The following is a 26,233-nucleotide window of genomic DNA, read 5'->3' on the forward strand; positions in this document are numbered from 1 at the left end:
AGGGGGGGGGGCAGCCACCCTTATAACTGGCTTTCTTCATGGTTCTCTAAAAATTAAGGCTTTCCTTGCGAGACGAGAATCTTCACCATCTGAATCATGAGTAAGTTATATTTTCCTTTTTTTCCTGTATTTCTCGTTTATAATTTATTTTCATATTTGCACTATTTCTTAGTTTATATATATTTATACTACTTGAAAAGCGGTTTACTGTACTTCCAACTTCTTAATATCATTACAGTTCTACTGTCCTGCATATCCTACAATTCTGTTTTTCATAGAGTTTCTCTATTACTATAAGATTCTATTAAAGTTATTCATGTGTGTGTATGAGAAAGAGAGAGTGTGTGCGTATGTTGTGTCTACTTGCCCGCCCTTGACTGTACGAGCATGTGTGTGTGTGTGTGTGTGTGTGTTTTAGCACTCCTCAGCTCGTACACTTCTTTCGACTATTTCGACTAATAACCCATAAAGATCTTTAAAGTGTTTTACCAATTTATCCACTTCTGACTAAAACCGCTTCTGTATGTCTAGGTGCCGGTGCCCGTCGTCAGTCCCTTCTCTCACCGTTACTGGACCTGGATCTGGATCTCCCTTATGTTTATTTTATGACATTTTTTATCCACAACATTTCCCCCTCTGAGGCTATGAAGCCTCATACAATACCTTAATTAAGCATGGAGGAACTGATTCTGCCGCACCCCATGGCCGTCCCCCGCTAGCTGTCGGAGGATTACTCTAACGAAGCCATAATCCCGCCCGTCGTCCCCGTAATCCAATGGGTCCCCTACATTAACCACTTCTACGCAACACCGATCCGAATAGGAGCTGAGGAGGTTTTGTAGACCTGGTGGGAGACGTGCTAGTGTTGTGCGCCCCGGGGTCTCATAGTAGATTGGCAGCTGGAGAATGGGCCTTAGGACCCCCCTACATCCACTTTGCGCCGGACATGTGTAGATGTACCTAGCCATAACTCTTAACCCTTAACTTACTTCTCCTTATATATATATATATATATATATATATATATATATATATCTCATTTTGAATCTAACTACTTTGATTATACCCTACATCGATTATAAGTGTGATTAACTGAGTTTCCCTAATCATTCATTACTACTACTACTGCCGTACGTTTTGTATTTGTCGGGACCTACAGATTCTTGCTTCCCCTCAAAAACCAAACCCCAGTCTTTCGCAGTCAGGGGTGGGCGAAAAAAACCTCCTACGAGGGAAAAATTCCCACCCTGCCAGCACTATGTGCTCGGCAGCACCATTATACTTTTCTGTGCCTGATTGCGTCACATCACAAACATTTTATAACATTTTATAACAATACTTGACAGTCTGTTGTATGCAGTATCTGTATCTCTCTGTATGCTGGTTGTCTTCAGCTCAAGCACTTTACGTACTGTAGAGAGCCACCCTTTGGGGAGAGGTTAGGCTAGCACGTACACCCAGGGTATGGATCTTCACATCTTCTCATCCTGTCTGCCACAGAGCAGACCCCCCGTTGACGCTTCGTACCGGACCTTCACGTGTTCCCCACCATCTCGTCATTGGAGGATTGAGCATCCTCCAGGGGTTGCATGTTCTAGTCCGCTGCTGCCCTGTAGTCAGCCTTCTCTCGCAGCTCCGGGACTCCCACCTCCGGGTGAACACCTCTGAACACCTCCGAACACCTCCGAACACCTCCGAACACCTCCGAACACCTCCCCCCGTTGAGGCGGTGACGCCTCACACATAACACTGATAACACTGCACTTAGCTGTGTTCCTGTGAATAGATAGCTCCATACATAATAGTTAGTGGTCTTATATATGTTTTTCGATTCATCTGCAATTACTCCAGCGGCCGTCCATCATAAGGACACAGACATGGGTCGACCCATAAGCATTTCATGCGGTGTTAGATACATATTGCTGTTAGTCTGCATGTGATAGGTCATTAGTGCAAGAGGTAGAGCATCTACCGAAATACGTTTAGTATCAGCACAAATTGTATCCAACACAAATCAGGGTATGCCAGACCTATCCCTGGTCAAGGAAAAAAAATAATAAATAATCTTGAGCACACTTCAGGTGACCCTCCATCGTTGCCTGCAAGTACAGAGATCATTCCTCTACCTTCCCCCTCGCGTACCGGCTAAGATCATGGGCAGCTGTAATACATACAGCAAGAAGTGCAGTCAGAATTCAATTAAACTATTTGTTCGATAAGTGGCGTTCCAATTTTTTCCTAGAATCTCATTGCATTCAAACAACTCTAAACAGACGACACAATCCATGGGCCTAAACGTCAGTATTTATATTTTTTAACAATTCTACCCTTAACCAGGTTGCATTCTTTAGTGATAGACTTCAATTCAGCCAATTGGGCAGAACAGGGTGTTCATAATGTTTGTGAAATTTCAGACCCAAAACTTTTAAGCTCAAGGAAATACGAATTTCGGCTGGGCAATCGTGAGTGTTCTCAGTGACTGGCTCCACAGAATTAATTACACCATTACAACACTACAGTTGGTAAGTTAGGCACACTAACAGGTTTAAGAATTTTAGTTCGGGTGGCACATCGATTAACCCCATATCCCCATATCATGTTCTTTCAAAATAGAAATGACCTGGTGTGATAAACGTAAGATCGATGTGTGAGAGAGCAATTTTCCCAATGATCCGCACTAAGAGAGCCTCTCCAGCCTGGCAATCCTTGTGCCACCAAATCCAATGTTTTCAATGCATAAACTACAGCCCTGTAAGCGCCCCATTCTCCTGAGCCGGGACCCCCCCAGCAGCACCCAACCCCTTCAGTCACATGTAAGATACAGTCTTTGTTATTGTTTGTCAGCCATAGTTCAGGTGCAAAGCATAAGTTCATTCAATATCAGGCTTGTCCAAAGAACACCCGGATCTCAGGATGTTGTCCTTTAGTGAGCAATCAGTGATCCACTGCAGACCATACTTGATAACGTCCAGGAACATTTATTGCGCTTTTATGGGGCGGAGGATGACCCCAATCATGTCCTGACGGCCTTGGGAGCGTGCAAGGGAGTCTATGACCACAGAGGAGTACACCACAGGGGAGCCCACAGCCCCGCGAAGGAGACGCTTCCAGGTGTACTACCTATCTAGGAATTGTTAAGAGGAATAATGGCCTTGAGCTCTCACATGCAGTCATTTGGAAAAAGCGCGGATCCATAATAATATCATGTGGAATGGAATTACAGTTATAGGTTACAATTGGGACATCTTATATATATATATAGACATATATGTCTATATATATATATATATATATATATATATAGACATATATGTCTATATATATATATATATATATATATATATTCTATATACATCATACTATAAATAATGGTTACTGGGTGGGTTGGTTGTATCGCAAAACTTATCACTTTTGTTATCACAGCTTGCTGTAATAATGGTAATTGGGCATGTCCTTTCATCCTCCCTCTGAGGATCGAAAATATTGTTTACAGGACAATAGTACCGGAAACTGGAGACAGACAACTGGACACACAACTGCAAACCCCATCATGAAATGTTCAATTTATGCATCAGATCTAGTCCTTAAAACAGTGAATACTTATCGTGATTCACTATACCCTGATTTTAATAAAGCAGGAAGCTATTAAAAACAATTCAAAATGAGGAGTTCAGTTTTTAACGTGTTAAGACTTGTGATGTTTACAGATCACTCAAGTTCGATATAAACACATCACAAGGCCCTGATTGTGTGGAGTCTGTATTTCTAAACGACTTAGCAGTTGATATTATTTCATCTCTTTCAATGTATCATTTTAATCTTTGATTAGACAAAGGGGTTATACTAGAAATTTGGAAATCAGTTTTCTTATTTATTTATTACATTAAATCAGGGACACCCAACTATATTAGATCATTACAATCCAATAACACGGCCTCCTCGCCTATGTCCCTTGTAGAAAGCTTTTTCAGTAAATCGTTCACATGTTATCAGTCTGCAAGAAGTCTAAGGTCATACTAACATATCAGCACAACTGTTGTTTTGAAAGTCTTAAAACAATGTCACGGTACCCTCTGCACTTCCCTGTCTGTTGATTTAGAAGAGGCTCTCAACACAGTGAATCAGGAAATATTGCTGCAGAGATTAAATAATGTTGGTCTATCGAATCATTTAAAAATTTACTAAAGTAATCTCCACTGCTCTAATCAATCGAATAAAACCTCTCTTAAAGGGGTTTTCCACTCTCATGTATAGTTATCCCTGTAAAATAGTTCTAGTCCATTTATTTTTAAAAGTACAAACCCAATTGACAAGGATACATTCTTATCCCTTCCTGTTTTTCATTTACCAGAAAGATATTGAGAAAGGAAACCAAAATTAAATTCCTTTAGTCTAAAAATTCGTGGTGTACACTATTCCATCTGTGCTAACGAGTGATAATCCCAATAAGATAGAACTAAAATAGAGTAAATGAGGTTGAGATCTAGATATGCATTTACAGTCCTCTAACCACTTTTATCCCACTAATTTACATTCAAAACAACCTAGTGAATTTGGTTCTATGTGTACAGCACTAGTCTGTAGTCTAAATGGTATACATGCATGTACAGACATTTTGTTTCTTATTAATTTATAACTGTATCAAAATACTGTACTCAAAATATCACTCAGATCCTTCATACATGACATTTAAATGTTGCTCACTTTGGAGGAATGTGAATATGTATTTAACTTAGTCTAAAATAAAATTTATCATCTGTGAACTTTGTTTCAATTTACCACCAAGTTGTTACCCTGGCTGAACGCACAATTGTAAGAAGCATAAGATTCGCCCTATAATTTTATCTATTTCATTTAAACTGTATTTGACCATATTGAGGTAGTGTTAAATCTACTCATATCACAAACCACATTTCCCATCCTTCACTGCGGTCCACAAACATGGCTGGCTGCCATGGACCGCAATTCCCAGACCACACACACATAAAAATACCACACCTGCATCCAGTTCACAGCTCTCAGTTTTTATCAGTTTTCAGCTGCTGTATAACATATTGTCAATTCAATTCACTTCACAGGTTCTCGAGTTTGTGACCACTGCTTTGTATTATTAAGTATTGTAATTCGTACACTTTGTATGACATATCCATAGCACACCATATAGCACATATGTGTATACATATACACACCCACACATATATATATTTGCATAACTACTCTATTCACCAATCTACGGTTCAGGAAAAAACACTTCAAACTACACTATTGTAAAGGGACCGTAATTAAACTACCTCCCAAACTCATATCGGCACAACATGTCTGCAAAAGTAAGTAATCAAATCATCACCTTATTCTAATGTTACTGATCCAGATATCACATCTGTAACAGGCGTACAACACATTATAAAGAATTCGCCAGAAGAATTCGCACTTACACTGCTTAAGATATTGTATAGACACGTACCCATATAGGAATCACCGATACAAATTAATTATGGTTACTCCAGTTCTTGTTAGCGAGTCAGTTCATGAAGGTAGACTGCTCGCTGAAACCAAATGTTTAGGCTCAACATTATCTCAACAGGGAGGACGTGACCTAGCCTGATACGGACCACATTGTGATCAGCCTGAGACTGTTACCTCGGGTCGGTTTTACTTTTCAGGGTTTTTTTTATTAATATCACTCAAAACGAACAGGTTCACATGTCAGCTGATCAATTTTATCATTAGTCAGGCAAAGATAAAGATGTCTGTGCAGAAGAAACTAAGTGGCACAATACACACCACATAAACTATTATTAAAGTTCTCTTCGGACTGTTAACATCAAGACATGCTGATTGATTTTAATTTTTACAGGAATATATCCACGTATATATATATATTGAATCACTTCGATTTTAATGTAGAGCGTAAGATAAAGGATTGGAAAAAAGGGGTAAAAACAGAAATCTCTCGCACGCGCTCTCTCCCTCTCTCGCGCGCTCGGTGGTTTAGATAACCGTCACCATGGAACTCAAAACACTTTCATTCAGTTTCCAAACAGGGAAACACATGGAATTCAAATTAAAATGAAAAGAATGATTTGGAGCTCCGGCGCGCATGATTCTGACCAGCCGTGCACCCCATCTAAACATGGAACTGTGTACAATCTGCGCAACACGGTCTCAATCCAGTCTGGTGTCATGCCAGGAGACTGAGGAGCCGGGCCGGACGGAGACCCTCCCTCCTAACTTGGAACACGCACAGTAACACCATAATACTAAACAAACAACAAACACACATAAAACTCTTTTAGGCGAACCACACAGACAGTTTTGCAAAACACCCATCATTTTTGAGTTATGACAACTTTAAATTAATTTCAACCAATGAAGCGCATTGAGTTGGAGAAATCACCTTTTCCTCTACAGTCAAAAGGTCTTCCATTAAAACTCATTTAATAATCTGTATAATAACCACAAGTTTTTAACTTACTCATAGAAATAATGTTGTTCCAACTAGTTTTTCCACACTATTTAAAAGGAATTTAAGTGTTATGTACTTATTTACCATAATTGTGAACACAATTTTTTTTTATATAATTTACTAACTTCAAGTTGTATAACAATAGTTACTAAAATGCTACAAATATAAATGAAATGAAATATAAATATAAATGGAATATAAATGAAAGGTCCAAATGGACTTTCTCCTTCACATTTGGAGCGTCGGACTCATTCATTTCTTAACAGTGACTTCTGGGGCCTGAAAATGCACACTTTTTTTCCGCCTTCAGTCTTCCTTTTTCCCTGGATCACACAATCTGGGAATATGTTTTTATATATTACAGGTCTAGTAATTCTTCTTTACACAATGGGCAGTCGAACAGATGTCTAAAATATGTGCCATTGGCGTGCATGCTCCCCAAAATTTTTAACACACTTATACAGCAGTTATTGATACCAAATTAATTATAACACACACAGTCTCGCCGACTCACCGAAAGTATGTACCGGATTCGAAACATTCAAAGTCCGCAAGATATCTCACAATGCTCCGCATTACCCAGCTCACTCTGAAGAACACACACACACCGAATTGTCTTACCTTTTTCCCTTTTGTTTTTTTTTTTTTTTGTTTTTTTTGTTTTTTTTCCTTGTCCTTCCACACAGACGCACAGATAAGAACGGACAGGAACACACACACATACACCCCCCCTTTCTATCAACAACGCAGGCAAGCTCACATACACACATTGTATTCCACATTATTACACTTATTTTACTACATGAAGTTTTCAAAGTATAAAGCACCTCCAAACCAGCTCCGTATGCATGAAGCTTACAGTCATACAAATTAAATCCAACTTTCTCCAAAAAAAAAATTCTTTTCTCTGAATCTTATCCCACTTATCCAATACTTTAGGTATGGAGCTCATGTTCAGAGCACTAATAAATACATTTTCCCTGTCTCCAAAACTTACACGCTCTCACACCACACTCATATTATACATATTATAAGCACATATATTTTAAGCACACACATTTGTTAGTACATATTCCATTCATACACCGGGCATGCTGTATTGCACGACCCGGACCTGGGCCCAGGATTTATTCCCCTCTCTATCCAGCCCTGGAATCTAATCTATCTATCTTTTATCTAATCCTTTTCCAGCGGTATTAGGGGTCCCCACCAATGCAGCCGCCACTAGACTGCTAGTCAAGTCTAGTAGCCGGTATCTGGGGTCTGAGGCCTCATTTTCCACCTGCTTTCTATCCCCGCCCTGGAGTATTTCTCTATTTCTCTACTCTTTTTTTCTACCTTTTTTCCCTTCCTCCAGCGGTATTGCAGGACTTTCACTCACACAACACATATACCATTTCTTTATTACAATTATAAAAAGTACATTCTACAATCTACACTTCTCTCTTACCTCTTCTCACTCACTCCAGGTTCTTTTGGAGACCCACTTAGTCTTTCTTCCCACCCCGGGGCTTCTCAATCGTAACAACAGACCACTAAAACAGAGCTTTGACATAACAGGCGTCTGCAATGCCTTTTCCTATACGGCCTGTCTGTTGCTTAGAGAGCGAAGTCCCACGGGAGAGATTCCAGACATATAGATCTTAGCCCAGTCCCATCTGGGGTGCCAAATGTTGGCTCAAATTTAGCCTATTACCCAAAAACATTTAAAACTCAACTTAGAAGCCAATACTCACATCTACCTCTGAGCCCAGTTGGAGATAGAAAAAACACACCAGCCGTGAGTGAGAAGAAGCAAGGGTCCAGCTTTATTGTTCCACCACACGAGATCCACACCGATGAGAATTCTCAAAAGTGATCCCCCATACCCTGAGCTTAAGCTCCAGTATTTATACTGTATTTACACACTAGATAACCCATAGGTTTCCAGAAAAGGCCTATTTCACTTACCCATAGAATTGAAACCAGGGGTTTTACTTTACACATAAAATCAGAACCCAGGCATTTCCAACAACCCAGGAAACAACAACCCAGTGTTTCTATTTACCTAGGTTTTCAAAAACCAGGGTTCTCTTTTACCTAGGTTTTCAAAAACCAGGGTTCTCTTTTACCTAGGTTTTCAAAAACCAGGGTTCTCTTTTACCTAGGTTTTCAAAAACCAAGATTCCCATTTCCCTAGGTTAAAAAAATGACGTAAGCAAGACGACTAAACAACCGGGAGGGACCTTGGTCTTATCGTTATCTCGAGGGGGGGGGGCAGCCACCCTTATAACTGGCTTTCTTCATGGTTCTCTAAAAATTAAGGCTTTCCTTGCGAGACGAGAATCTTCACCATCTGAATCATGAGTAAGTTATATTTTCCTTTTTTTCCTGTATTTCTCGTTTATAATTTATTTTCATATTTGCACTATTTCTTAGTTTATATATATTTATACTACTTGAAAAGCGGTTTACTGTACTTCCAACTTCTTAATATCATTACAGTTCTACTGTCCTGCATATCCTACAATTCTGTTTTTCATAGAGTTTCTCTATTACTATAAGATTCTATTAAAGTTATTCATGTGTGTGTATGAGAAAGAGAGAGTGTGTGCGTATGTTGTGTCTACTTGCCCGCCCTTGACTGTACGAGCATGTGTGTGTGTGTGTGTGTGTGTGTTTTAGCACTCCTCAGCTCGTACACTTCTTTCGACTATTTCGACTAATAACCCATAAAGATCTTTAAAGTGTTTTACCAATTTATCCACTTCTGACTAAAACCGCTTCTGTATGTCTAGGTGCCGGTGCCCGTCGTCAGTCCCTTCTCTCACCGTTACTGGACCTGGATCTGGATCTGGACCTCCCTTATGTTTATTTTATGACATTTTTTATCCACAACAACAGCTAGAATGACAGTAGACAGTTATTTGAGTAAGTCTCAAGATGATACTAGGGAACTACATAAAAAGAAAACTACGAATTTTGCAAAAAATCTTTAAAAGTTATAAGGAAAAAAATTAAAGTTGTTACAGCTCCTGGCCACAATTCAGGGTGTGGTCTGGAGTTTCATGATAAGTAGATGCATTGCTGAGATAAACACTCAATAGCTTTTAAATTTTAGACACACAGTTCATAAGTTATGACCATAAACATTCTTAGAAATTAGGCCCAAATTTGACCTGATCGTGGCATTGGAGTATTTGCAGAACTTGAAACAAATTTGGTCAGAATGTTCCTTAGACTCACCCCAATTAGTGTGCCAAATTTCACAACTTTTTACCAAATGGTTCTGTGGGCTGCCATAGACACCCTAGCCAGAACAAGATGAAGAAGAAGAGGTAGAATAACAATAGTGTACCTGTGCACCTTTGGTGCTTGGCCCCTAAAATGTTTTACATCAGCGTGATTATGTTTCATTTATTTAGATTTTTTAAAATTAAGCCTGAATTGTAAATTTGAAATTAAAAGTTCCTAAAACATTATAAACATTATATCTAAAACATTATATCCTTGCATTTGTACATACTGTCATGACAGACCTGTCACTAGTAAGATCCTCAAGCATGTGAAAGGATTTGAGATGAAACTTGACATATACTGGTTACTTTAAATATTTTCCAAATATTTTCCTTTGAAATGATATGGTCTGGATCAGGTCAGACATGCCCACACATTCAAATGCACTCACCCACGGAGCTCATAGACGATACAAAGGCGTCCGCGGAGGTAAAAGTGGGTCTTCATCAAGACGATGTTGTAACCGTCATTTCTGTCCTTCTTCCTCAAATAATTGAGGATTTCCACCTCTTCCCTGTAAGTTCTGAATGGAGACCAAATCAAATTAATTCTACAACAGCACACTGAAAAATTCCCTTACAGTAAAGGATAAACTGTTAAAGGCTTGGAGTTTCATCTAAATGAGTGTACACATGTATTGATCAGCAGCAGTATTGATAATCAATTTCATATCTGAAGACAAAAAAGAAATATGAACAATGTACAATATTAGTACATTGGATTAAGGATCTTATAGGGCGAATATGACAGGGGCAGTCCACTTTTAAGATCCATATATGTGCTCCCAGCAGTGAAGAATTTCCTCAGTGGTCTAACTTAAGGAAATCGCTAACTTCACTAAACCCTCCTCATTCATCATTCTAACATGAGAAGACAGAGAGTTGTTTCCTATTTGCAATTATAAATTTCCATACTTCTTTTTCTCATGTTAGGAGTTTTCTCAAAGTCTAGTATTTTCTTTTTTTCCCTTTTCTTTCTCTCTTTTTTCCTTTTTAACAATTTGCCTGTCAACACTATCTCACTAAGAAAATTAATGGCTTATTAATGTATTATTGCATGTAATTATAGGACTGGGACAATTAAATAAATCTCTGTGCTCAATCTACACTACACAGCTTTAATAATGTAACCAATGTTTCTTCTGTTCCCCATGTAGTAATACCATATAATAAGACATAAAAAGTAGACTGTAATACTATTACCCCATGTCTTGAATGATTTTAACAGCCACCATTAACAGCCATTGGTCTTGTGATCCAGACACTTAGAAACCGGTCCAAAAGATCCTTTTCCAAGCAGTTCCAATACCTCATAGTGGTAAGCTATATGATCAGGGGGAACCTGCAAACACACGATTCAAAACCAGTCAATTTTAATGATGTTTAACTGATCAAACAAAACAATAATTACTGAAATATCCATCAGGCCAAAAGAACAGATTGACTGTTACCTGCATGTTGTTGCCATTCGATTCCACCTTGCCCAGGTACCAGAGCTCAGAGTATTCCCTGATCTCTTTCAGTTCAAAATCAGTCAACTTGTCGCTAAAATGCCTGACCACATCTAGAATACACAGGAGTGGCATTAATGCAAATCATGATTGTAAATCAGTGGCCATTTTTAGTAGGTCATTACTGGTCATTTATTTTTAACTAATGGATAGATGGTGACAAAGTTATATTTTTATTAAGTCAAGAGAAATTTCACAATGCTTGTAATTCTATCCCAATATCGTGATAGCTTTTATAAAGCACAGACACTGCAATCTTTTTATATTACAATTATAGCCTAATTAAAATGAACTAGCCTGCGTGAAAGTGCCTGGGCTGGTTATTCCTAAACCATGTCAGAGCATTAATATATTTCAGACTAATATCATCCTAAATATGGAAGAAACTGACTAATATTTTTTTTACATCTACTCTGAGGTGCGTGCTAAATCTGAACTCTGGTTATTTTGTACCTCTGGGTGTCATGAGAAACGGAGGTCTCTCCTTTTGCTCCTATTTGTTGAAATGGCACTGGGTGTTGACTTGCTCTGGTAGGTCCTCTGACCCTCTCCTTGCTTCTGAAGTACCTAAATGGTAAATGATCTGCATTTATATAGCACCTTTATCCAAACCGCTTTACACTGAGTCTCATTCACACACACACTCACACACCAATGGTAGCAGAGCTGCCATGCAAGGCGCTAACTTGCCATCGGAAGCAACTTGGGGATCAGTGTCTTGGGCTGGGAATCAAACCACCAACACTATGATTAGTGGACAACCTGCTCTACCACCTGACCTGAGCCACAGCCGCCCCATCTGATCCTATTTTCACAATTAATCAATAAGCCGATGTTACTGAGAGTAACAGACTACATTTGTGCAACACGCTTGTGTGGGGAAATGTCAAGGTTTTTCCCCTGGCACAGGCTTCTGTGATGTTGCATGTTTTTTTGTTTGTTTGGGTTCTTGTCCTGTCTCCTGCCCCGTATTGTCATTGGTTGCACCTGTCATGTCATCACTCGCACCTGTTCTTAGATTTCTTTGATTAGTTTGTGTATTTAAACACCTGTCTGTCTTCGTTTGGCATGACTTAATGTTCATAGCGTGTTCAATGCCACTTGACTTTGTTTTTGTTCGCCAAATCACAGCCGTTTCTGTCATGGTACTTCAAGCAGGATCATAGGCTAGTTAGTGGATTTTTTTAAATCATTAAGCACTTAAAAGTCATTAGACTCAAATAAACCGTATAACGATTGTTAAAAATAGCTTAAGTAATCATTTGAGAGCTACAACAATGATAAGCCACTTACATTTATAGATAAAGCTCCCTGAGAGTTCGTCTGTGTTACGCCACGGCCAGCAGAGGGCACTGCGGCACGGCTTCTGACTGGTCACGTGACTCATTTGTTTTCGTTTGCTTCCTGCTTGGACATTGATTTAAGTCTGATCATGTCTCTGATTTGCCCCAGGTGTCCATGTTTTGGTTTGATTATGTTGACTATTTAAACCCCTCGGTGACTGCGCACTTCGTGCAGTATTATTTGGTTTATGTTTGTCATGTCGAGGAAGTATTGCGGTATGTTCTAACGTGTAGCATGCTAGCGGTCGTAGCTAGATGTCCAGAGTTTGTATAGTCAGTAGAGACCGCGCTCCCTGTGTTTGTTTGTCTGCTAATTAATAAAGGCTTTGACCTGCACCTGCATCCGCCTCCAGTCCCGTTTCGTAACAGTCTGAGAACAAGGAAATATAGGGAAAAAATTAACAGGGATCCATGCAGAAGGAAGGCGATCCTAAGAGAACGACGGAGAAAGTAAATAGTTTAAATGTTGCTTTGAAAAATGCAACAATTATCTTTAAAGATTTCATTCATCTTAATGATCATAGTTTGAGCATCAATCATGTTTAGCTGTGCTAGGTATAGCCTACCTAGTCTTGTTAAAATGAAGTTTTAATAAATTTGGTGGACAACATGTTAATTTTATAATGATATATATATATATATATATATATATATATATATATATATATATATATATATATATATATATATATATATATATATATATATATATATATAAAACACTGTCATGGTGTGAGTCCATGGAGGTGGATACAAATGCATAATTACTTTATTTGCAGACAGATTCAGGGAAACAAAGATGAGGAATATACACACCAGGTACCAGGGCTATCAGAAACTTAGTAAAACTAGAAAATGAACTAATAAGTTTCAGGCATGATCTCCATGTCTGAATTCTGAAAGATTCTAGTTTGTGTCACGATGAGCCAGAAACAAATTGTGTGTTCATGGAATGTGTTGTTTTTAAGCATTCCTAATCACCCTGCTTTTCAACCCTCACTCTCTCTCTCTCTGTTTTTCTTCTTCCTCTTATTATTATCTGGTAGACTAGATGTCTTTAGTTCTTATCTCACACAAACCTACCTAATAGATGTTCTGATTTTATCTGTGACCTGTTCCAACTAACATTTATCATTCTTTATCAATATTTCTGTGTGTATATATACACACTGTCGTTTCTCTGTTGTTAAACTTAAGAAGCCTTCACTGAACGATGTTGTCAGTGTGACTTTTTCCTGGGCCCAGACGAGAGGAAATCAGCCAGAGCGGGGTTCAAATTTTGGTTCTGACTGGTATGGGACAAAGAACTTAAACCCTAGGAAAAATTACTAAATAATCAAAATACATTGCATAAACAAAAGCATTAACAAATATAACCAGACCAAACACTAATGGGACCTGACTTGAATTAATGCTCCAGCAACTAAGGAAGAAAAACAGACAACTTGAATAGGGCACTAATCAATCATAGAAAATGGCAAACAAACACAGGAGTATGGTTGAGACAGGAAATGGAGGGAGACAGCAGGCGAAGAAGTCCTGCAAGAACAGTCAGGATGCCCTCTAGTGGACAAAGGTGGAATTAACCCTGAGGGCCATGACACTTAAATAGTTGAGTGCTTATAACTGTAGAACTATACAACTGGAACTCATAAGTGTGTTTATAAAGAATTATAGTCACTGACAAAATGTTACAATATTTAAAACAAGCATCCATTGGCTGCTGGTCGTTGGGGCACATTAAGTTATCCAGAGAAGAAGGCTATGTAAACATAAGTTAAATATATATTGCAAAATAATTATGAAATTTGTCTCTAGGAGTGATCCTATACAGAGATGAGAGTTATTACTGCACATATCCCAAAGTATGCTCTTGCTACAAACCAAAAAAATGGATGCTGGAAATGCTTAACAGATTTGAGACAATGCTGCCACTAAGCACCAACTTGAATTGGATGACTCCTTTGAGAAAGATGATAAGTACACAGAATGGAAACTTGTCATTGTGGAATATGATGGCAAGCCATATGTTCACCAGATAACAGTGATTCACAGAGATGACATACAAATCAAATGTATGATCCAGAAAGATGGGAAGAATTTGTTTGTGTGACCGGAGAAACGTTTCAATTCAATTCAATTTTATCTGTATAGCTCTTTTTACAATGGTCATTGTCTCATAGCAGCTTTAAAAACCTGCCTGCTTTTACTGTTCACAACAGAATGTAGTTGGTGTCATATCTGAACCTGAGTCAATGCATCATGCTGCTCAACTCAAGCCTCTTGACTGGCTAATGTTCAATCATTAAAGGTATTGCTACCGCCTCTAAGATAGACTTATGAATCTGTGTCTGAATAGAAACAATACTTGAAATTGTGTTTTCAAATGAAATTAAATACATACATGAATTCAACAAAGAAAGACTTTTTGGTGTTCAAGACAAAGAATTTTCAACAGTTTTGAAAGGATGACAGCAAAGTTTGACTTGCATTTACTGAAAAAGTCCAACAAGTTCAACACGTAAGTGTCATTCATAATAAATTAAAAACACCATATGATAATAAGTGTCTAACAATGAAAATAAATCTCTCTTATGCTCTTTTTTACTTAACTTTTATTTTTTTCTTAATTTTTGTTATGTCACACCATAGGACACATTTACAGTGCAGTTCAGTGAAATTTTTCATAAAACAGTGAAAGAATTTACAAAGTTGGTGACCCCTTATATATGTTTTTTAAATATCAGACTTTACACTACATAAATAGATGGGGTTTTTTTGTTTTTCAAAAATTGTGCTTTACCAAAAAAAGGGCTTTTTACTGCATATTTGTCAATTACCCATACAGTACTGTGCAAAAGTTTTAGGCACCCTATTTTTTTAGTACAAGCTTGTTATATGTGACTGGGGTTTTTTTAAAACTAAAAAAACATTTTAGATTCTCAAACATTAATTTTCTAGCACAAAAATTAAATGTTACAGAGAAATGTTTGCATGTCATTAAAGAAAGTAGCATATTACGTAAGAGACAACTTGTTTAATTTACTACTGGTTACTGCTCTTTATGGTAGTTTTTTATGTAGAAACAGTTAATTTTATTATTTTGAAGGCATCATTGCTCTACAACATTTCTTTGCATGTGCATAAAACTTTTGCACAATACTGTACATACTGTATATGCTGTGTGTCCTTGATATTAATAAAAATTCAGCACAATTCAGCACAATAAAAAAAACTGTGGAAAAGTATTTGCACAGTACACAGTACCTGATTTCTAATGTTTTTGTGTATATCTCATACTAAATAGTTTTAGATCCCCAAATGAAATACAACATAAAAAAAGGCAACCTGAGTAAACACATATTACAGTTTTTATTTATTTATTGAATTAAATTATCCATCAGCTATCACCAATGTGAAAAACCAATTGCCCACTTAAACTTAAAATCTGTTTGTGCCACCTTTAGCAACAATAACTACAACTAAACACTTCTGATGACTGGAGGTTAGTCTTTCACTTACTTCTAGGACTAGGACTTACTCCAATGTTGTGGAACATTGCTGCATAATCCAGTTACACTTGAGTTTCAAATTACGGACTGAAGACCGGACATTCTCCTTAGGATTTTCTGGTATTTTCTTTTTGTGGAATTCTGTGTTTGGTTTATGTCAGAAGTAACGGGACCCCGAGTCCTTTGATGTTGTCCTTGGCTCTTTTGTGACTTGCTGGATGAGCCGTTGCTGTGCTCTTGGAGGAATTTTGGAAGGTCGGCCACTTCTGAGAAGGTTCACTACTGTGCTGTTTTTCTATTTGGAGATAATGACCCTCACTGTGGTCCTTTGAAGTCCCAGAGCCTTTGAAATAGCTGTGTAACCCTTCCCAGACTGATGTATTTCAATCACCTTCTTCATCATCATCATCATTATTTCTGAAATTTCATTTCATTTTGGCATAGTGTGTTACTGGGTAAGACCTTTTAAACAAATTCATGCTGTTGAAAAAGTTCTACTTAAGTGTTGACTTGATTGAACAGGGTTTACAGTAATCAGGCCTGCTTAGGTCTAGTCCAGATGAACCCCATTATGAATACAGTTTCCTAGATTTGGGGAATTAGTAACTACGGGGGAAATACATTTTCCCACAGGCCCAATTGGTATTGGATAACTTTTTTACTTCAATAAATAACATTATCATTTAAAAACTGTGCAGCTGTGGTTCAGGTGGTAGAGCGGGTTGTCCACTAATCGTAGGGTTGGTGGTTCGATTCCTGGCCCACATGACTCCACATACCGAAGTGTCCTTAGACAAGACACTGAACCTTAAGTTGCTCCCGATGGCAAGTTAGCACCTTGCATGACAGCTCTGCCACCATTGGAGTGTATGGGTGAATGAGACATAGTGCTTCAGATAAAAGCGCTATATAAGTGCAGACCATTTATTCAGGTTGCTTTTGTTTTCGCTTAGATTTTGTTTTAATTTCTGAAACAATTTAGTATGAGATATACACAAAAACAGAAGCATGCAAATACTTTTTCACAGCACTGTACAAAATACTTATTTTTAGTGCAGAAGAAATTGCATGCATTAGGTGTTCAGTAAAAATTGTGGATAATTTATATTTTACGTTTGAGTAAAGTGCTAATTATAGTGTGCATTCCCCTCTGAAACTATTGGAATGGCAAGGACAATTAATTTGTTTGTGCTATGCACCAAAGGCATTTAAGTTAGATCAAAAGTTGGATGTGAGACGAGAGTTTAGGATTTCAGATTTTATTTCCTGGTATTTACATCTAGATGTGTTAAACAACATAAAACATAGAACCTTTTGTATCAGACCTCCCAATTTTTAGGCAAGCAAAAGTGTAGGAACAGGTAAGTCTTGAAGTAAATTAAAGTAAATATCCCTTGCTTGCAATAACTGCATCAAGCCTGTGACTGACTTGTGTCACCAAATTGTTGGTTTCTTCTTTTCCAGGTTTTTACCGCAGCCACTTTCAGTTGTTGTTTGTTTTGGGGGGTTTCTCCCTCCAGTCTCCTCTTCAGGAGGGGAAATGCATGCTCAATTGGGTTAAGGTCTGGTGATTGACTTGGCCAGTCTAAAACCTTCCACTTTTTCCCCCGATTAAGTCCTCTGTTGAGTTGGCAGTGTGTTTTGGATCATTGTCTTGCTGCATGTTAAAGAACCTCCTGATAAATTTGGATGCTCTTCTCTGTTTATCGACAGGCAAAATGTTCCTGTAAACTTCTGAATTCATTCTGCACTACAATCATGAATTACATCATCAATAAAGATAAGTGAGCCTGTTTCAGAAGCAGCCATGCAAGCCTTGGCTCACCTGTTCTATGTCTGATTGTTTATACACAAGTAGTTCTTTCTTTGTGAGGATATTCCAAATTGTTTTAATGGCTATGTCCAATGTTTGTGTAATGAGTCTGACAGATTTTCCCTCTTTTCTCAGCTACAAAATTTTTTGCTTTTCTCCCATAGACAGTTCCCTGGTCTTCGTTATGTTTTATCCTTTAACAAATGCAGACTTCACAGGTGAAACCTAGGGCTCAAACCAAGAGTGGACATTCAGAGCTATTAATTCTTTAAACAATCAATTTCAAGTTGTTTAACACATCTAGATGTAAATAGGAGAAAATGAAAGCTGAAATTCTGTTCTATCATCGTATATCCATCTTTTGATCTCAAACCCAAATGTATTCAGTGTATACCAAAAACAATAGAATTGGCCTTACTGATCAAATAATTTCCGAAGGGACTGTATTTTTTTTTTATAAAGAGATTAATCAGTTAAAATGATATATTACCACACACACACGCACATTGCTCATGGCAGCCCAATAATTTACTAAGACACTTTGTTATTTTACTTTTCATTTGTCATATATGTCATATAATTCATAATTTGTCATATACATTCAGGTACATATACACAGACAGGGGGTGCAAGAGAACAACAGACTGGAGCAACCATCTGCAGATGGTGCAGACAGCAACTACCCAACTTCTCTCTATAGACTATACAAAAAAAATGAGTTACTTGAGGCAAGTACTTAAAAAAGTCAAACCTACAGATAAATGCTAAATATTGTTCTTCTGTATGACTGATAAAATAGCTAGAATACAGTAATGTCACTCCTTTTGTTTGTGGCTCTTTAAAGTAAAGTTTTAGGTTTTGCCTCTTTGATTCACATACAATTAAACTGTCTGTTTAAAATTTTTTGTAGAAAATAAAGTTAAAGCTACAGATAAAAGCTAAGATCTTCTGTAAGACATGGAAAAAATACAGTAATGTTAGCTTACTTCTTTCATTTACACTTGTGTGTTTAATTTGACTATCATCATTAGAAGAAATGGAGGGAGAGGAGGAAGGGGATGATGGAGAAAGAAAGGAACAGACAGAAGAGGTTGGGAGAGACACGGTTGCCATTTGAAACTACAACAAATCCAGGTTGATTGCTGCTGATCTTGCTGTTAATCCAGTCTTGGTACTTAGACACTCTGGTATACACACCAGGGAACTTAGGTAAAGCACAGCCATGGCCAAAGCTCACAATCCCAGCCTGAACCCAGGTTTCATTAACCTTGACTACCAGTGGACCTCCAGAATCCCCCTGCATGGACAACAAGCTGTTAGCTACATGTCTGCTCTTCCACCACATGACACTGTACCACCAAATTAACATTGCAGGTTTTAGATTTCTTACCTGGCATGAGTCTTTTCCTCCCTGAGCTAAGCCAGCACACATCATATTGTCTGTGATAGAAGTATGTGAATATGCTTTTGCACAGTCACTGTTACTGACAATCGGCACCTGCACCTCCTGCAGGGTTCCAGGGGATGGCAAATTCTCTGTGGAGACCAATGATGAACTTTTATCAACATGCTTTTGCGTAATGAACCCTACTGAAATACCAACTTGGTCTGACCAGCTACCAGGAACAAAAACATAGGACAAGCTAAACAAACTGGTAGATGCTCTTTGCTGGCTGGTAGGTATTTTCCAGCTTCCTTATTACACGAGTAATTTAACTAATGCTGTAAGTGTTGGAGATTTTATAATTGCTTCACTGTTGTGTGCTGGTTTTACCAGCTTGGATTGTTTTGGCTGATCAGGACAAACTGAAAATTTTCAGCAGGCATGAATGTTTCAAAGCAAGGAATGATTCACTTCTTTCCTGATTTTATTTTCAAATAAAATTGATACATTGAAATGAAGTTTGTATCATTATGTTTCACTCACCATTAGAAGTGATTCTACCCCATCCTGTGACCCAGACATTAGTACCACCGGGAACAGAACTGTTGCTTGCTGCGAGGCACACCGGCATGACATAATCATTGAATGTCACTGAAGAGGTGAGCTGGACCAGCGCAATGTCATTGTCATTATCAATATTAGGGTTATAGTCTTCATGGATGATAATGCTATTAACGCTTAGCTTCTGCATATTAGCGTTTGTCTCGTCCAGACTTTGCATTCCAAGTAAGATTGTGATAGAATCTGCAGCAGACCTGAAAATGAAAGGGAGAGATATTGAGACTGATATTGCCATTTAACTTGTCACTCCCCATTCCTTATTTCCTTATGTTTTATATTTAAAATAAACAGTAATAACCTACTTCCATTAAACTATGGGACATGTTGTGAATAATGACAATCAGAGGTGGGTAGTAACACTCTACATTAACTTTGTTACATCTACTTGAATAACTTCTTGAAAAATTTTACTTGAAAGAGTAGGTTAAAAAGGTAAAGTAGGCCATCCTCTTACTCAAGTTACTTTTTAATCAAAGAAATGTACTTTTACTTAGCTACAGTCGGTGGCGTCCCTGTTAAATGTTAATGAATATATGTAGTTTTAATAATTAGTTTATATCACATATAATGAGGTCGCTAGACTCGCGATACGCTACAGTGGTCTGAAGGCGGATGAAACAACTGCTCACTTTTTGTAGCAGCTCAGTGCTGGAAGATAATGGCTGAAGCAAGCGGGCCAACAGGGGCAGGGCACACACTGTTCCATAGTCTGTTTTTTTTGTTCTCTGTTGTCTTGTTTAAATGCTGATGCTGACAAGTTTGTGTTTTAACATGTTGTGAAATTAAAAGACAGTCAAATGTTGGGGAAGTTTTTGTTTTTTGGGTTAAATGGTAAATGGCACACTTATATATAGCACTTTTATCCAAAGCGCTTTACATTGTGTCTCATTCACCAATTCACACACACACTCACACACCAATGGTAGCAGAGTTGCCATGCAAGGTGCTAGCTTGCCATCGGGAGCAACTTGAGGTTCAGTGTCTTGCCCAAGGACACTTCGGCATGTGGAGTCATGTGGGCTGGGAATCAAACCGCCAACCCTACGATTAGTAGACAACCCGCTCTACCACCTGAACCACAGCCGCCCGGGTTGTGTGTTTGATTGTGTGTTGAAAATGACAGGTTCTGTGTTACTGTACCCATCATAGGACTGGGATAGGCTGCTTCATCTTGAACCCAGGTTTTATATGATATAAACAGAACAGACAGACTTACAAGGAGAACTGTGTGACGTACAGTTCTCCATGTAGTCTGTGTCATGTGATGGAACGGGCAGACAGATGCAAATGCACGTAAAGGAGTTTATTGAGATCAGGGCAGATGAATCTAAAACATAGGCAATAATCATATCCAGAAAACAGGCAATGGTCGGGTGATCAACACACAGAATATCAGAGGCAAGACAATAACAAAAAACACTAGGCAAAACTGGGTCAAGAACAGAAACACGAGCAGAAAGATACAGGCTTAGTATCAGCACAAACACAAGGAATGGCGAGTATACTTTGCAAAGAGTGAGTGAAATTAAAGTCCTTTTATACTGTGATTGTGCTGTAAATTGATGTGCTTGATTAAAAGGAAGGTGAGAGTGAACATATCAATGTGTGAGTGTTCTGGGAATTGCATTCCGTGGCGGCCATGTTTTCAAAGATTCAGGATTTTCCCTTCATTTTTATCAGATCCGAAATAACTAGTAACAAGCGACTTAAGTAGTCTTCTTTATTACTCTTACTCAAGTAATTATTAACATTATTACTTTTACTGTTACATGAGTAATTATATTTATAAGTAGTTTTACTTGTACTTGAGTAAAAGTTTTGGCTACTCTACCCATCTCTAATGACAATGTACATTAAATCATCATCATTCCTACATTATAATTGTGTGGATATTTTAGACTTTCTCAATCATAACTCCATATATACCTTCGGAAACAGTGAGCAGCTGATAAGACCCAGTTCTGATTGATCAGGCTGCCACCACAGAAATGGCCGCCACTTGTCTGAAAGCTGACCTGCCAAGGCCAGGACCCAGGAGCAGCATTTTCACCACCCACAATCTTGGTGTTCAGTGGAGGCCGACCACACACTGGTAGAACAGAGGGAGGTCAGAAAAGCACACATCTTTGTTCTAACTGGAATTTTACTGTTCATTAAGAAGAACAACTATTATTACATTACACAGTAGACACTGAATTATAAAGAGCAAGAAATTTTATATGGATACTATTTTCAGGCCACTAATATTAGTGTACTAATATTAATAATCAAACATTCAGCTAGCAGACATTTGATCTTCAGGGTGCTTATGATCCAGATGAGAGCATGTACTGTCTTGTAAATGACTGAATGATTCGCAGTCTTGAATCAGTGTTTGTTTTGTGCTGTAAACGTTATGGCATGCACTGTTCATATAACTTACTAGTTGAAAAGCACTGGCAACACAGAGTAAGACAGAGTTAAAACATTAAGACTGGTAATATATAAGCAGTGGCAAACTTTTCAACTGGCCATGTACGTATTTTTTGTGCATGTATCAGTACTGTACTGCAAACACTGACTCTTTCACTGGGGTAAGTCACTTTAAGCTTAACGCTGAGCCGACGTTTGGATTCACTTGTACACCATGTTATTGCAAACCTGTTAGTTCACAAACTGGTAAATCATGTATGTAACCTTTGCTTTAAAATTAAAACACAATAGTCTTGTTATTTGAATCAAGAACTTACCATCCAGCTGGGCGAGTGAGCCTAATGGAAAAATAAGAGAGAAGAACAATGCTCAAAGCTATATCAAGAATGTCAGAGAGTTCTTCCACTGTTTTTTTTTTTTAAATCCAGAGAAACCTGTATTAGAAAGATTCACGCCAAAACAATGAAAAATATGATAACAATTTTGAACATGTATTCTTATAATACCAATTAAAAAAAAAAAAAACTTTAGTAATTAGTTAATGCTGGTAAATAAAGCAGTATGATTAATAACTGCCTAGGACAGTTTGTGTAAAGAACATAATGCAATAGCACTGACATAATAAGAAAATTATAATCAATTTAAAACAAATTTTCAATGCTAATTTTACAGTTTATCTTTGCCACAGTTCCTAATGTCTTTATCAAGGAGTAAAACAAATAATTAATTTATTATGGTGAATTTAATAAATTACAATGCCATTTAAATTGTATAACCAACTACTTGCATTTTGGTTTATTGTATTAAAAACTAATTATACAAAGGATAAGAGAGAATATGCAGGCATACAGAGAATAACAACTATAGAGAGAACAAAATACATAAATTCGCCATCGGCACAGTGAGTTAACATACTCTGTATATCTCAACAGGACTAAGGCAAAGAGAAAAGCACAAACAAGTGCTTTCATTATGTTCTCAGTGCTTCCAAAGTACTTTACTTCAACAATCATCAGCCACACTTATACCAGTACAAAAACAAACCAACATCACCTGCCTAAATGACTATAGACTAGTGGCACTCACTCCCATTACAGCAAAGTGCTTTGAAAGACACATCAAATCCACCCTTCCTCCCACCCTGGACGAGCACCAGTATGCCTACAGAGCAAATAGATGCACTGAGGATGCTATTACACAGCTCTCTACACTGCACTGACCCACCTTGAACAGAAGGGGACATATGTGAAGATGCTATTTATAGATTACAGTGCAGCCTTCAACACCATTGTCCCCAGGAAGTTAGTCACTAAATTGCTCAACCTGGGTCTTAGTAACTTACGGTGTGCATGGATTAAGGACTTTTTATCTAACCGCCCACAGACTGTCAGACTTGGTCCCCATCTTTCTAAAAGTCTGACAATCAGCAATGGCACACTGCAAGGCTGCGTGCTTAGTCCTCTTCTTTATTGTCTCTACATATATGACCACATCCCCACACATCCCACAAACACAATCATCAAATTTGCAGATAACACAACAGGGATTGGATTAATTACAAATGGGGATGGGAGGTGAAGCTTACAGAGATGAAGTCTGCAAACTCACTGGATGGTGTACAGAAAACAATCTGTCACTGAACATGAAAAAAAAACCAAAGAACTCTTTATAGACTTCAGGCGACACTGTGAACACCCCGCTCCTAGAAAACATCAACGGAGAAGTAGTGGATAGGGTGATTAGCTTTAAGTTTCTGGTAACATACATCACAGAGGACTTCACATAGTCAGTGAACTCTGCTGGCTTGGTTAGTAAGGCACAACAGAGGCTTTATTTTCTAAGGATGCTCAGGAAAGCTAAAGATTAAAAGTTTGAAATGTCTTTAACTTTAAGTTTCATGATCCGGTTCTCGTCCTCGTTATTTGAGTCTTGTATTAGTCTAGATTACCCTGTTTGCTGATCGCCTGACCATTTGCCTGTTTTGACCACACAACTGTTTCACGATTTGGATTTGTTTGCCTATATCTCCAATAGATAATAAAGCTCTTATAACTGCAATTGCATCCTGCCTCAACCCTTATTACCTGACACTAGTATTCCCTACAAGATTACAGTTAACCAAATATATGATAATTAAACCTATTTCTAGATATTGTTTTTACTCATTTCAAAATGTAATAGGCTTGTTCTATTGGCAGATAATGTTGCTAATTTTAAGTATTTATTTCTAAAATAATAATAATAATAATAATAATAATAATAATAATAATAATAATAATAGAAGAAGAAGAAGCATCTGTCAATATCTATTGATATTTTCACTTGCTAAGATGACATATTTCCAGTGTAGACATGCAAATTAGTAGATGGACTAGGGTTATGGTCAGGATTGAAAACTGAAAGCCTCTTTTGTATAAATAAATGCACTTTTTTTAAAAATGTTACTTTCAAGTACAATACAATACTTTTAGAGTACAATACTTACTCTAAAATACTTTTAAGAATCTTAGCAACAAGCTAGCAATTGTGATATTAACTCTTTGTAAAAATTACTCTATTCACCTGTAGGTTCTTGCCTTAATTGTAAAATGTTGATCTGATTGAATGTAATATTCATCAGAGCCAGCACTTCCTTTACACCTACCTCCAACATTTAGGAGTAGAGCAAATACAACACACACAACTTTCCACAAAATAATCTCCATGATCTTGTGTCTCCTCTGGTTTCAGGTAGTCTTCTGGGTCTTGATGTCATGTATCTCTAAATGTATTAGACACTTCTTGATTGTTGTAGGCTATGCAAAGCATGTGTTCCTACCTGTGTCACCTGTTACATGTCCTCAGGAGAGATTACTTCTCACATTACTCAAGAACTTGTTCCCCTACTCACGTCTTTATTTTATAATTATTATGTAATGTCACATACCATGGCTGAATATGGAAGCAGATGTGGGTGACAGACTCAGGCAGAATAATCCAAAGGAATAGGCAAAGTTCGTCGTCGAGAAACAGGCAGGGGTCAGGCGATCAGGCAAACAAAACAAAACAGGGCAAGACAGAATACGAGGTCGGGGACGTAAACAATGGTCAAAGTCACTTTGTCAAAACTCGAGAAATATGGCTTGGATAACGACAGAGAACAAGTCAGCTGAACATTTACTTCGCAAAGTCTGTATGCATCCAAAGTCTCTTTTCTGCTGTGGTGAGAGTATGGTAGTGATTGACTGCAGGTGTGTGTGATTAGAACTCCGTGGAAGGTGAGCGCATGCATGTGTGGGAAGTGTAGTCCTCAGCGGCCATGTTTGAAGTAAGCGGTGTTTCCCAGGAAACCGAGTCGTGGCTGGGCTGAGATATGACAGAACCCCCGCCCACCCAAATGGCCCAGTCCGGGAGCAGAGTCCTTTCTGGGTCTCCCCCAGGGTCGTGGACCTGGAAGTTCAGGGTGTGCTGCATGGAAGTCCTTACAGAGCTGCGGGTCCAGGATGACTTGCCATGTACAGGAGTGTTTCCTGGACCGCTAGCTCACAATCCTCAGTTCACACTTTGTCCTGTGTGGCCAAACCTACTGAGTGAGTGTGTCCCAGCATTGGGTCCAGAACCACGATCTGCAATAAGCTGACTTGGCATCAGCGAAAAGGTCCAACTATGCTTTGTCAAACTGTTAAACTCAACAACCTGACTTTTTTTTAACATAATCATAACAATATTGTGTGTTTATGTGACAACTGAGTGAATAAAATGTCACAGACTAAGATTTATTTAGCATTAAAGAACAGGAAATCCATTTTCTGCACCACTGGCCATAATACTACGTTTAACCTGCTCATATTGGGGGGGGGGTTCTTTAAATGTAGACATTCCACTTATTTCAATATAAAAAAGGGAAGTTCTTTCAT

At 38.1% G+C, this 26,233-nt stretch overlaps 1 protein-coding gene across 1 annotated transcript; it reads right to left on the bottom strand.

Annotated features, from left to right (window-relative positions):
• Positions 1-18,430: 18,430 nt before the first annotated feature.
• Positions 18,431-25,141, bottom strand: zgc:123295 (uncharacterized protein LOC641564 homolog). Its single transcript, XM_017489834.3, has 6 exons — positions 24,982-25,141; positions 22,655-22,675; positions 21,852-22,014; positions 19,848-20,119; positions 19,311-19,456; positions 18,431-19,217 (listed from the first exon to the last, which is right to left on the bottom strand). The coding sequence occupies exons 1-6, from the start codon at positions 25,040-25,042 to the stop codon at positions 18,948-18,950; spliced, it is 933 nt and encodes a 310-aa protein (XP_017345323.1). The 5' UTR covers positions 25,043-25,141; the 3' UTR covers positions 18,431-18,947.
• Positions 25,142-26,233: the final 1,092 nt, after the last annotated feature.

The sequence above is a fragment of the Ictalurus punctatus genome, chromosome 2 (assembly GCF_001660625.3).
Source record: "Ictalurus punctatus breed USDA103 chromosome 2, Coco_2.0, whole genome shotgun sequence".
NCBI classification, from domain to species: domain Eukaryota; kingdom Metazoa; phylum Chordata; class Actinopteri; order Siluriformes; family Ictaluridae; genus Ictalurus; species Ictalurus punctatus.